The following is a 13443-nucleotide window of genomic DNA, read 5'->3' on the forward strand; positions in this document are numbered from 1 at the left end:
CGAATGTTACACCAGTCTTCAAAAAAGAGAACAGAAACGACCCTAGCAACTACAGGCCTATCTCACTCATGTGCAAAGCATGCAAAATCCTTGAACATATTGTTTGTTCCAAAATTGCTGATCATCTTGAAACCTACAACGCATTGTATGAAGCCAAGCATGGTTTTAGAAATCGTTGTTAGTGTGGAACACAATTGCTTTTTCGCATTGATGACATCGCAAGCTCGCTAGAGAGAAGTGGCCAAAACAATGTTACACTCAGACTTCCAAAAAGCTTTTGATAAGGTACCACATAAGAGAATCATTCACAAGTTGGAAAATTATGGAATTAGTGGGCATCTGTGCAAATGGATTTTAAACTTCTTGTTAAATCGTTGTCCTTAACAGCATCAACTTCGAAAAAGTGAAAGTAACATTACGTGTCCCTCAAGGATCAGTCTTTGGCCCCATTTTATTCATACTTTTCATCAATGACTTACCAAAAGCATAGAAAAACAAAGTGTGTCTGTTCACTGATAACTGCATTGCATACAGGAGAGTAAATTATAACGAAAATATCAAAACTCTGCAACTAGATGTCAACCCTGGACACACGTTGATAACTGCTCTCTTAAGTTGAAATTTTTTATATATGTTTAATATTCGAAATTATAACCAGCCCTTTTTCACTATTCATCAAGTAAAAAACATGTATTTAATCTTTCATAAAAGTGTAAAAAAGTACTAAAAATAAACTTGATATATAGATTAATCATATATCAACGTGGAGAGGAACTGGCCACCCTACCACACAATGCCGTGGTTCGGGCGGATGCGCCCCTAACAGCACATTCCCCAACGTTCGATATGAAATAGGGGAATAACCTTTACCTTTACCTTATACATCAATTGAAATCTATTCTAGAAGAAATTTTAAAAACATCTTTAATTTTTTGTTGCTAATTATCCTAATAATTTTTTATAATTTTTTATTATTATTGAAACATCTAAGTAATAACCATTGTAGGTTCATGTATAATATTAGATAGATGAAAGTGTTTAGGCGATGTGGTCGTGGTTTTTAAGACGCAAATATAAGTCAGATAAATAGCAATGCAGTTTATATCAAGAGAAAACAACTTAGCACGATCTACATGATGAACCAAATCGATGCTTAATCTAGCAGTTGTTTTCACAGAACAGCTTTTTTATCGCTTTCGTTCCCAACAATGCTCATATCTAAATTTATTCACATTATGGAAAATAAAAGCATACACTTTGAAATGACGCATCGTTCGCTGTAATTTATTTTGGCGTTTTTCATACAGGTGTTCTGGAATTTGTCTACATCAAAACAAAGGGTCCCGATATCTGTAGACAGAAAGGGCATTCGTTTTGTCTCTTGGACTCTTCAACTGGATGAGAGATTGGTCAATTGGTCTTCGATTGGTCAAGAACAAAGATCCAATCAAACACGCTATTCTTCCTCTCACGTTATTTTCAATCTACATCTGGATATAAATTTTCTGCTTACCTTTGGACATCATCTGATGAGACTCGGATGAAAACTATTTTAGTGTGACCCGTTTTTCATTTCTCCGTGCTATTTTGAAATTTATTCTTTGAACATCCAAGAAACAAAAACTACAACATCAGATTGATGTGTAAACAAAACAAAGAAATGCGCAAATATATTCGTAAATTGTAGCAAAGAAGAGATGAATGTTCAACGCAGAAGGCCTTTGGCCTAAATCTGTTGAGGCTAATCAAAATATTTTTCTTAGGCTCTACCCTTAGTGCAAAATCTGTGTAGTTCTACCAACGTAAAAAGCTAGGTAAATGCCGCCTTGATACTTGCTGGAAGTCGCCCTCATACTTCATATTCATATGGAAGCCGTGGAAAACTTTAGGCCGGTGAGAACCCCGATGTGACATATACTCTCTGCGAGATTTAAAGGGTCCATGTGCCAGTCTTCATTCTGGCAAATCTTAACTCACCTGAGTCAAAACTGTCAGTCAAAAAACTGATAAAAACTTATCGTATATTTCAGTTAAAACCAGATTACAATTTCTTATGTTTGTCTCTAATAAAAACTCGTTTCATTTCTTCTGCTTTTTGCTTGCCATAGCAATGGTTGGAATGGAATCAATTGGTAGATTTTCTCAAAAAGTAAGAAAGACTTCCAAATGTCCCATTATTTGGTGCTGGTTTCACATTGAGTATTTCTATGGAGTGAAAGAGGGATGTTAAGGCGATCGCTTTAGAGAAATGAAACAAATCAAAACAAAGCTAAAAGCTGAAAACGCTTGAGAAAGATCAATGAATCCGGTGCAGCATCAAACCAGGTTTAGATACACCCATTTGAAAGTTCCTACTAAGTTAACATTCACTATGAAAATGACAATTCTAGAAAAAGGGCAACAGAAGCAAATTTAAGTTGTACAGGAATATGTTGCAAAGGTAGATTTGAATTCGTCTAAGTAAATGCAATAAGTTTTTGTGTAATAAAATTCATCCAAGTAGTGTGCAGCATGTAAAAGATATACACACCAGCAATGAGATTATAAATCTCAATGTTTTCAAAAGGGCGAGCAATGAGGCCTCTCTTAAATGCAGGTCCATTGGCGACAAATATGCCCTAGAAGAGAAGTTAGATGAATCAAAGGTGTGTGCATAACAAAATACAGAGGTTACGACAACGTACACTTGCAATGAGGATAGGCAAAACAAATTAAAAGCTGATTCGGAAAAAATAGAAATATGTTCTGTGATACCATATGAAAAGCGACATTCAATAAGTTATATCAATGTAGCTGCTTTGCTTGGGAACCGTCCATCTGATCCTATTGGAGATTTTGTATTTCTGCGATCGTAGAATACTTAGCTTTAGATGACTGCTAGACTTGAAGAATCGGAAAAATTTACAGTTCCTGTTCAAAGATAATTAAAATACTCAGCTTCCCCAAAACCTCGGCATTTTACAGTCTTTAACACCCATTGAGTGTTTTTAATTCTCTAAATAAGCAGCTGGAACGTTGAAAAAATGCCATTCTGGAGTAAAAAGTTTCTGTAGGAGTACCCCAAAACCAATCATAATTGCGTGCAATCTTTATCTCTCTGAGATCGTGCAGTGTTTTGATACCTGGCGTCCAAGAATTGAAGCTGAAATAGGCAAACCATCTATCCCGTAAATAAAATCAAAAATATTTATTGCATGCCAGATATAAATCTAGCATTAGAATTGAAAATTACTTCAGTAACAAACCCTCATATCTGCATAAGAATTGTCATAGCCATGGGTGCCCCTGTAGCTTGCACGGCAGGTTCCATTTCTGAAGTAGGATGTAAAGCAAAATCATTCAATTTCTTGCTAAATCGAATCAAATCATAGCATAAAATCAAATGAAATCATTTCATCACAGTATCAAAGGAACTCTTGCTTTTGTCTGGAGAGCAGCCTGTTGTTAGAACTAAATATTTTGTTAGACTTAAATATGGATATGGTTCATAATGGCAATGATTATTAAGGGCAGTGTGTTGGTACAAGTAGCATGCTCCCGGGGGTTTAGCCCTGTCTATCACGAACAATTGAACTCAGGTCAGCATGGACAAACTTTCTTTAGGTCCATCAATTAGAAGCTGTTTTACAAGAAAAACATGAAAATTTGCCTCATCAATATGCTCCAACCAAGATCTGGGATAAGCACAACATCTCCAATGCGCCTGCAATGTACACAATGACATTGAAAAAGTCCAAGCAACTTCAAACATTTATCAATGGAAGCAGCTAGAAAGTGTCACATGCTCAATTTTTAAATCAAGCTAAAGGAATCAAGAAAAGACATTTTTTGTTCAGGAGAGTAGAGGAAAAATGTAATCAAATGATGATATCAGAAAAGTCTACAATCTTAAATTCTGTACTTGAACTTTTAAATCTGACAGAACACCAAAGAATACCTCAAAAGGAACAAAATCGACTACATCGGTTGCAAGTTTGCCGTGAAATGACTATTGGCTTCATGATCTTAAGAAGCAGCAGTTTTAATGTGTAATTTTAAAATAAAATATATTTATTTTGATATCAACCCTTGACTACTTTGCTGGCCTGTTAGTTACATATGTGCTTGAAAGATGGTAATTTTGATTCTGAAATTATTTCAGCACCAGCAGTGTAATCATAAAAGCTAAAAATTCATTTACAAGGCAAGGAAACTAAGACGGGACTGACCTGTTGTTGGTGTAGTGCAGTCTGTTTGGTAAATTGCCTCCGTCTCTTAAATATGCCTTCAGATTCTTGACACCCTACGAATACAGGAGCTCGTTAATACAGTTCTACTGACTATGGCAAATGTTACAATGAGTTGAAAAAGAGGATACATCCTTTGAAAAAGAATTTTGTATTCATTCTCAGATTTCTAGCTTGGCAGGGACAACGGGCACCTATCCCGAAAGCTCATTAGACTTTTTTCTAGGTGTCTTAAGCTAAACACTCATTTTTACATAAGTAGTAAAAAGTAGCGTAAGTTTGTCTTTGAAATTTGTTAAGTTTTATCTGGAGAAGATATGGTGTTTGTTAGTAAATAGCGGAAATTTGCTATGAAATAAAATGTTTCGAGTTTGAAATCAACCATAAAATCATAAATTTGCTTGACTTTTTCGCTTGACTTCACTAATTTCGAAGTTTGCGGAAATGGGCTGCAAGAAAGGGGACATTTTTCCTGGATTTTGAGGCTCTGTTTTGAATAATTGGAGTCTGCGCGCAGGCTAAATTATTGTGGAAACGGTAAAAAAAATTCACGCGGAAGTAAAACATTACTCTAGTTTCAGAACGAAATTTTCAATAAAGTGGAACGAAAAGTGAAAGTTTGTTTAAGCTCACCTTTAGCTGCTGGACGATTGTTGCAGCAACAGCTATAGGACGCAATTGAATAATTAGAGAAGAAAATGAAAGAGACAAACGGAGAGACAAGCAATTAGGTGCTATAAGAATATTTCTAGAAGAGATTAAACAATTTCAAGTTCTAAATGCATATGGCTTAAAAAAGTTTTCTGAGGCAAAGGTATACATTTCAATGTCAAGTCAATGTCAAATTTCAATTAATTCCATGAAATCTTAATAGTAAAATCGCAAAATCAAACTGATCAAGCCAAACTTCTGTGTTTAATTGATGCTAAGCATATTATCGTTAATAATTATCAACATACAGATCTAGCTATAGGAAAACTTTAACAATCGAACAAAGTTTCAAGCACCTAGACATAGCATCGAAATTGTTTAACTGGGACTATGACCGACATCATTATATTGTGTAAGTTACTCAAAGTAGCTTTTCTTACATGAATTATCTGTGTATAGTAAAGACGATGCACCTAGCCCAACTACTCTTGTCCCAGTAAGTGAAATGAACTGCCAAAGAAAATATTGAAAACAAAATTGAGCAAGGAGACAGCAACTTTATCTTTACAACCTTTTATTAAATGTTTAGATCCTTTAGTTTGAGCCTTTTAATAAAATGGCGAGAAATCAGACAGGTTATTTCATTGAGATATACATGTAACAGAAAGACAAGACGACTTTAATGAAATGAAATCAGAAAAACTTCAAAAGTGGAATATTTATGCCATGTGGATTCGCATCAAAGGCCTGTCTTTTGCTTCCTCGACGTTAACATACTACCTTTTTGAAGCAAATAAGAAAAGTTGCCAGAAATAAAAATTTTGTATCATACTCATACATTTTTCTGAAGTAGAAGTTTTCGTTTATGGATTAATGGCATTATTTCAAATGCAAATTGGATAGACAAACATTTCACGAAAAGATGCAGAAACAAACAATTCCACATTTTGAATTAGAACAAAATGTTCAGAAATAAAAGCAAAACATTTCCTAATTTTCTTTTTCTGTCGTCATTAAAAATATAAACTAGAATTATTGCCCGCAACTCGCGCGCGATAGCGCGCGAGTGAAGGGCTTATAGTCTGCCCCGCGTATAAGTAGCATATGGAAGCTTCAGTTCATGTTGTCAGCACTTTGTCAGCAGATTTTGTCACTTTTCTGCTGCCATGACAACTGTCAATCAATTTCATTGTCAATCAATCGGCTTTGTCGAGAAGGTCGTTAACCGCCACCTCTTTGTGCGGAGGGGAATTATCTTCGGAGCGTTGCTCTGCCAAGACTCTGTTAAAGGCCTTCGGTTTTTTTGGCACGAAAACGGTGCTGCATCACAGCTCGGTTCTCCGCAATGGATGGAAGTTTTGATTTGAAGTTTTGGGAATCAAAACCAGTCGAATGCCACACCTTTCTCCCAAAAACTCGAGACCATACGAGCAAAAGTTATGATTGGCGTGACTATCGAAAAATAAATGTCAAACCCTTGAAAAACTTTCATGATTTTCAAAAGGGCGTTGGACTTAAATCAAAGGCAAACTGAACGCCAAAAATTCTTGATAAAAAGAATAGTTTAGCATCAACTAGAGCAGCTGTTTTTATAAAATTGTGAAAACCCAAGATGGTGTCTTCTTCGAATATCCTGACCTGAATTTTCAAAACAATCATTATCAAGGAACTAATTGTTTGCGGGCAGTACTAGCAAGAGCTATTTCTAGTATGTAGTTAATTTATAGCTTCTTCTTTCCAATTTTTGTAATTTACGTAAGATATCACAAATGGGACGTTCACTAGGAAACGTTGAGTGTAAAAATGATTTGTTTGCTGCTATTCTTGTGCTGGAGGGGGCGTTTATTTGTAAACAGGAGGCGTTTATTTGGAGTTAGCAGCTAGTCTCTGTGTTGATAATATAATGATGAAAAATTGAAATGTAATATGACATTAGCAGGCCAATAGTAAGGCAGCCTTTTTCAAAAATAATCTGGATGTCAAAGGAAAAACCGTACCTTATCTAAGTATATTGCACGGGAGCATGATATATTTGTCATTCCTGCATAAAATAAAATCAAGATTCATTCTAGCAAGATGTTGCCCTGTATGGCTTTACACTTTACATTAACGTGCAACCAGCCATCGGAAGAAAACTTTTCTACAAGATTTCTGAAAGATTTTCAATCTTAAGTTTTGTAGAAGAAAAACAAGACAATAGCAGGGTCGTTATATCCACAGCAACTGCACTGGACAGATGATACTGTAGCTCAATTTTCAAAAGAAGTGGCACAATCATTTTGTAAAGAAAACACTGATGCGTTCCCCATTCATCCATAAACTTACTTCCCCTTTCTTTCAAATTGTTTTCAATCTTGCAAAAAGGCCTAAAATTGCAAATTAAAGATAAAATGATTTTGAGTGGGTCAAGCATCAGGACTGTCTTTGCTTTCACTAAACGTAGCCTCATCTTTCCTCCCATGGATAACATAGTGCCACAGTTACGAAGGCAACGAGCCCGTTACAAAGAGCAATGTGAATGAAAAATTTTATTGATAGGCCTAGGAAATGTTAAGTTCCCTTTACAATATATAGACTTTGATTTAGAATAACTGACGGGACCTCTTCGCATTTTTCAATGACTCGGCCATGGTTGATGCTGCAGATTCGGTTTTAATAAAGCAAGCAGATCACTTCCATTGGCCATTTGAGAAATCGAACGAAAAACATTTCATGCTTGTGCACTCACCATGATCTGACGTCATCACTATATTTACACATGAGCTGAGGTTTCTCTTCCTGATTCCATCGACAAGCCTCCCTATGATGTCGTCCACTCTCTTGATTGCCTTGTTTACCTGGATGCAAATAGAATATTTACTGTACACCATCATAAGATCGTGGGTATATGCCCATTTATGTCACACCCCTTTGACAATTGCTCTGATCGATATGCAAGATTGATGCTTTTGCTAAAAAAATTTTGATGGAGTCCTTTAAGAATTTTGTTGACAGAATATATCATGGTGTTGCTGATGTTTTACCAAGTTGATAATTTTGATGGATAGGATCTTAACAGTACTTCAAAAGCAAAACTCTTTGAAGATTTTTGTCTAGAATTCTCGAGAAACGGGTGGCTAAAAAAGCAAGATTAAATATGTTGTTACTAAAGTCAATAGAGCAGCACAAATAACTTTCCAAATAGTTTCCTGGGAAACTTGGAGAAACATAGCCTTGCTAACATCTTGTAATTGTGGAGATTTGAAGAAAGACAAGGACATTTAATAAAAGCAAACCATGTGATTGACAATGAATAAAGTTCGTCTATACCTCGGCAGAATCAGGCCCAAAACTATGGCCTTGTTTGTCAGGTTCTTCAAAGTAAGTCAACAACAGGTTGGGCCTAGAGAGAAACAAATTATGCTCAGCCTGTAGGTCAAAAAACAATCTTGCAAAGTTTGCAAAAGATACTCAACTCACACAGACGGTGTAATTAAGCTAAAAGCTAAAACTATTCAAATCATAAATAGTGTATAATTATTGTAGATGTTGCATTAATAAAAAGTGTTACCTTTCAGACGGGTCCATTTCCAACCATTTGAGAACTTGGTCTACTCTGTCTTCAAAAGGCACATTGCTGAAAGAAATATTTATACATACCTAACGAGGCAACAAAATATTATAAGTGTCCATCAAAATTGGTCCGTTGTCTTAAAAAGTAAAACCATTTTCTCCGAAAGTATATGGATGAGCTTGAAATACAGAAAGAACTAAGTTATAGAAAATTTAGAAACTAAAATAAACATTTACCCATTGTATCTTTTCCAATAATTAGGCAGCAATCCTGTATGGTAAAACAGAAAAGAAATATGTTGGACAGAAAAAACCTCGCAAAATGTCAGCGTTGAAGAGGGCTGATGAAGTAAATTTTATTTAGCGTTTATTCGTTCTTTGGTTCAAAGTTTATTCATCAAAAATGTGTCCATTGACTCTCTGCACCTTTTGTCTTCTTGCTTTTCGCTATCTATAATTATCATTTTATTTATACAAGCAAAACATAATTAATTCTATAAAGAAAACATAATATAACCAATGCAATTCACAATGGGGAAAGACAAGCGGTCATCTAGTTCCCAGTGTCAACGATATTTACATATCCTTGTATTTTACAGGAATATTCAGACACAACAAAAATGAGAAGGGGGGTCGCTGCATCGGTGTTTTCTCATGGCATTATCCTCATGTCCTATTTTATATAAACAACAGGGACCAAAGCAGTCAATTATTTGCTGCCACAACTTGCTCTCTTTCTATTAACATTGCAGAATTGCATAGTACTGAATAGTCGATAAATAGAATGTAAATTGTTGCAGATTCTCTTAAAATTAAAGGTATGTAAGGTTGAGTGACATAGATCGAAGGTTTCAAATGTTCTTTTTAAAGAGACAAAGACCGACAATATAAACTCCAGCTTCTAGCCTCTTTATGAAATTCAAACACTCATTGTTTCTTAAGAGTTTTTAAACTACGATGTCAAGAACTTTAACATTAAGGTTGTTATATGCAAAACAGTGGTAGTTCGTAATAATTTTTGGCTTATCAAAGCAGTAATGGGAGTCTGGTCATGGGTTGAACTGCAAAATAGTACTTTGGGTTACCATAGCGACTCTTCAATTACCAGAGTTTCAATGAAATGCTATGGAGGCCATCAAAAAAAACGTTTGCAGGAGGAATGCAATTGACTTTGGTCACGTCTTTACGCCTTATTTATGTTAATATTTTGAGTGCAAAATGATTCTACTAGATAGAACAACCCCTCCCCTGCATTTTTATGTGAAAAAAAACAAGAAAGATAATTTGTTCTCCACTAAATAATAAAATTATGACTTTTCTTACCACCAATGTTTACCTCAGATCCAACCCAAAAATACGAAGCACTTTTCAAACCTTGCCTTCTAACAGTATTCCATATCTGAAAGGCAACAAAAGTTGTAATTAATGATTTCTACCCATTCATAGCGAAAGGGAAACTGCAAAATTTCATTATGATAACAAAAACACTTTGGTATTAGACATATGCCCCAAAACACTTCGGTATAAGACATTTGCCCTTTTTAACCTTAAAAGGGCTAGATCTTATATCCCTTCTCAAAATAACCGTTGGCTTTTTAGGGAGAAGCTAAAAAAGAGAAAGCTGTCCTCGCACACTCCAATCACGGTTGTGGGAAAATAATATTGTGCTTTGAAGCATGGGTACCACTTTTACTACCATATAGTTTGTACTTAGATATTAGATTAATTTTTTAATTGACTGTAATCAGAGTATAGTTCAGAGTATAGTTTAGTAAAACTAGAGTTTTCCGCTTTGTCATTTATAGAGTAAACCAGAGTAACGTTTTTGTTTTGTCAATGTGCCCCCTCCCTTTGTCCGAAAATGTTAATCAAAACATGAAGTGTAGTTTTTAATGCTTTTAAATGTATCAATGGTCTATCAAAGAAAATAGAAAGGTACCCTTTACAGCCAGTTTTTCATACAAAATTCGGGTAAAAAGAGGAACCCCAACCAATGTAGTTAAGGCAGCACCAGAAAAATGCTTAAAAGGACTCAAGGCTGGACAAAAAGCTTAAAATGTGGGTAAAATAATATATATTATACATCTTATAGGGGACTGATTTAAAAAATAGAAGATAAATCGAGAAAGATTTAGTTGGAACAAAAGGTATTAAAGTACCGTAAATTCTCGAATTAGTCCTCTGAGGGCTTATTTATTTTTAATATTTTTGGCTGGGGGCTTATTCGAGGGGGGCTTATTCGAGGTCGGCTTATACGAGGAGGGCTTATTGTAGACATTAAGAAGACATTATTAAAAGACCTTGTTTATTTTAGTATGAATTTCTTGACGAGCATTTAATTAATTACTACCAAAAGTGTGAATTTGTTGTGATAATCCAATAAAACGCCATAGGCAACCTCAGATGGGAAAACTTATCAAATTGAGAGGTCCAATTTGAGAATTTACGGTAGCAGTGGGGGCTTTTTCGAGGGGGCGTAATGACAATTTGTAGTTCTAGGGTGAGGGCTTATTCCAGGCGGGGAGCTTTTTTGGGAGGGGGGCAATTCGAGGATTTACGGTATGACATTCCCTAAAGCAAACAAGGGAAGGTGAAAGTAGCGCTATAGGGTTATAGTTAGCATATAACTCAATGCAAGAGGGGGGATCAATAGTGGATGCTCTAAAGTCACAAAACAGGCTCAATGATGCAAATCGTGATACCAGCATGAAATTTTGCACACCTACTGAGTTTGATGCGCTGAAAAAGATAAGGGTCAGACCCCAACTCAAATTGCCCCCGAATGCTATTTTTAGAATGTGGTAGTCGGAACCATTCCACTTAAAGAGAATATAGCATAACATTGCAAACAAAGATAAAAAACTGACTTTTGGCAAATAATAACAATAATAAAAATAATAATAATAGTCAATTTATTTACAGTAGGTGGATATAATATAGCTATCAATGTACAATTTATGTACAACCTAATTTAGGCCTACTTTACAAAAATAAGATAAACAATTTGATGCGCTGAAAAACGGTAAGGGTCAGACCCTAACTCAAATTTGCCCCTGAATGCTATTTTTAGACTAGGGTACTAGGAGCATTCATTCAAATGTTTGGAAGATCGTTTGGGAATTTCGATCCTTTCAACCCGAAGGCCAAAACCAACTCTGAATCTTGGGCTTGACTTCACAATCTAGCTCATCATCTCAGTTGAAGCCTTTTCGCCATACTTCTTGCATTACCAATTTTGCTTTTATGACGAATGGTGCCAAGAAACCAAGTGGGTCAAACAATGTTGCAATGAAACTTAGAGACGATCTTTTTGTGATTATTTGCTTGTCTTCAGGTGAGCTTGCTAATCATGCTATGTAGCCATTTGCTGGATGCTTCCTGGCAACCATGAATACCGCACTCTGCTTCGAGTACACTGACTGCCACTGTGGTCATCAGCAATACAATGAAAACACAATTTGAATTGATTTGCTGCATTCCATCGTTGACGAATGACATGACATTTTCGAAAGACATGACATGCCCACACACCATGCTTACTAGCGCATTTTGCGCAGTTGCTGTCTACCATACATCCTACCAGTGTCACCTGATTTACTCACTCGAAAATGAGCTGCTTGTTGCTTGTCATCAGTTGCTTTTTTCGCTTATTGTTGTGTTGTTTGTTGTTTTATGTACTGTTTTAGTTCTGTTGTTGTTGTTGTTTCGCGCCTTTTATGTAGATTAGTTAGGCGTGGGTTTAGGAACTGGGAGGAGGTTTTTTAGGAGTTAGATTTTGGTAGTTGGATTTTAGCTGAAGCTGAGTTGTCGTGGATTGAGAATTTCCCATATTGTAGAACTCGATGGATTTTGTTATGACCGCTATTTCATTTACTCGCTGATTTGTAAATATTGTAAATATTGCTGTTACCTCGCCTTTTTTTATTTCTTGTCGTCTGTTTCGCATTCGCCATTTCATTTCACGGACAAGGATCGATTACCATTACACTAGAACAGGATTAATATAACATTATTACACCATGTACTGTTTCTCTTGCAACTATGTAGAATTCAGATTCTTGAATCACCAACATCTTCAGTTTCACAACGCATCCTCTTCTTTGATTTTCAAAGATCCATCGATTGTACTGAGTCAACAGCGTTTCTGGAAGCTTCTTCAGCAACTTGATGTAGAGAGATCAAATTCCTAATTCTTTGTGACGTCCAGCCTCTTGCAGATCCACTTTCAAAACATCAAGTAAATCTGCCAATTTTTTCGATGTCTTTTGAACACCCAACTTTCACTGGCTTAAAATTACCCAAGTCCTCCAAATGAATTCCGATCCCCCTTCTCCTGCCACCAAATTTTCGTTCTAATCTTTCCTTTGCAGCTTCACATGCAGCTCCTGAAAAACCATCATTCTCAATTGCTTCTAGTGCAGCAGCAGGTAGATGTTGCCTCAATTGCAGCAGTTTAAATTCAGGTGTAGGAGGAGCTCTGTCCATGCATATCAGAAATGTAGCTGTCTCACTGCAGCTGTCTCTGCATGTTCTGACCAAGTTATTCTTCGTGTGAATAACCTTTGTGACCACTATGAAATGGTATTGACTGGTGCAGTTGATGTGCGTGTTCCTCGGGGTTTATTGAAAACTGAGTTCTTCATATGCCACCAAAATTTACTGACTTGTGTTGTACTTTTTTATGTCACTCAAAATTGTGGCAAATTTGAGAAAATTCAAATTTTGCTTCTTGAAAGGGTATATCAGATGGTTCATAATACCTTGATGTTTCAACGTTCATCTTTTGGTGCTTTTGTGATTGGTGAGATTCTGAAGTCCTACTCGATTCTGATTCTCTTCGTTCATTCAGATACTCTTGTGCTCTGTTGTTTGCTTTTTCGAATTCCTGCACCAACTGCTCCATTTCCTAAGTGACCTTGTGCCTTGCTTTTCCTTCCTTCTGCAGTTCATAATGCTCTGAAAGCGAAACCAAGATATTAAATGCCCTTTCTTATGTGATGTCCAACTTTGCTTA

At 36.0% G+C, this 13443-nt stretch overlaps 1 protein-coding gene across 2 annotated transcripts in view; it reads right to left on the bottom strand.

The window, feature by feature from the left end:
• Positions 1 to 504: 504 nt before the first annotated feature.
• The window catches only part of LOC135694686 (venom phosphodiesterase 2), a 34664-nt gene continuing 21725 nt past the window's right edge, over positions 505 to 13443 (bottom strand). For both annotated transcript variants that reach the window (XM_065213514.2, XM_065213515.2), the window contains 13 exons: positions 9753 to 9828; positions 8667 to 8700; positions 8428 to 8493; positions 8187 to 8259; positions 7606 to 7714; positions 6875 to 6918; positions 5318 to 5387; positions 4860 to 4891; positions 4209 to 4282; positions 3650 to 3703; positions 3246 to 3312; positions 2531 to 2618; positions 505 to 2205 (listed from right to left, as the gene is read on the bottom strand). In XM_065213514.2, the coding sequence (XP_065069586.2) occupies positions 2126 to 2205; positions 2531 to 2618; positions 3246 to 3312; positions 3650 to 3703; positions 4209 to 4282; positions 4860 to 4891; positions 5318 to 5387; positions 6875 to 6918; positions 7606 to 7714; positions 8187 to 8259; positions 8428 to 8493; positions 8667 to 8700; positions 9753 to 9828 (867 nt within the window). In that variant the 3' untranslated portion in view covers positions 505 to 2125. The remainder of the gene's footprint in view (positions 2206 to 2530; positions 2619 to 3245; positions 3313 to 3649; positions 3704 to 4208; positions 4283 to 4859; positions 4892 to 5317; positions 5388 to 6874; positions 6919 to 7605; positions 7715 to 8186; positions 8260 to 8427; positions 8494 to 8666; positions 8701 to 9752; positions 9829 to 13443) is intronic.

Source organism: Rhopilema esculentum, chromosome 8 (genome assembly GCF_057945365.1).
Source record: "Rhopilema esculentum isolate cy_ngs chromosome 8, ASM5794536v1, whole genome shotgun sequence".
Lineage (NCBI taxonomy): Eukaryota > Metazoa > Cnidaria > Scyphozoa > Rhizostomeae > Rhizostomatidae > Rhopilema > Rhopilema esculentum.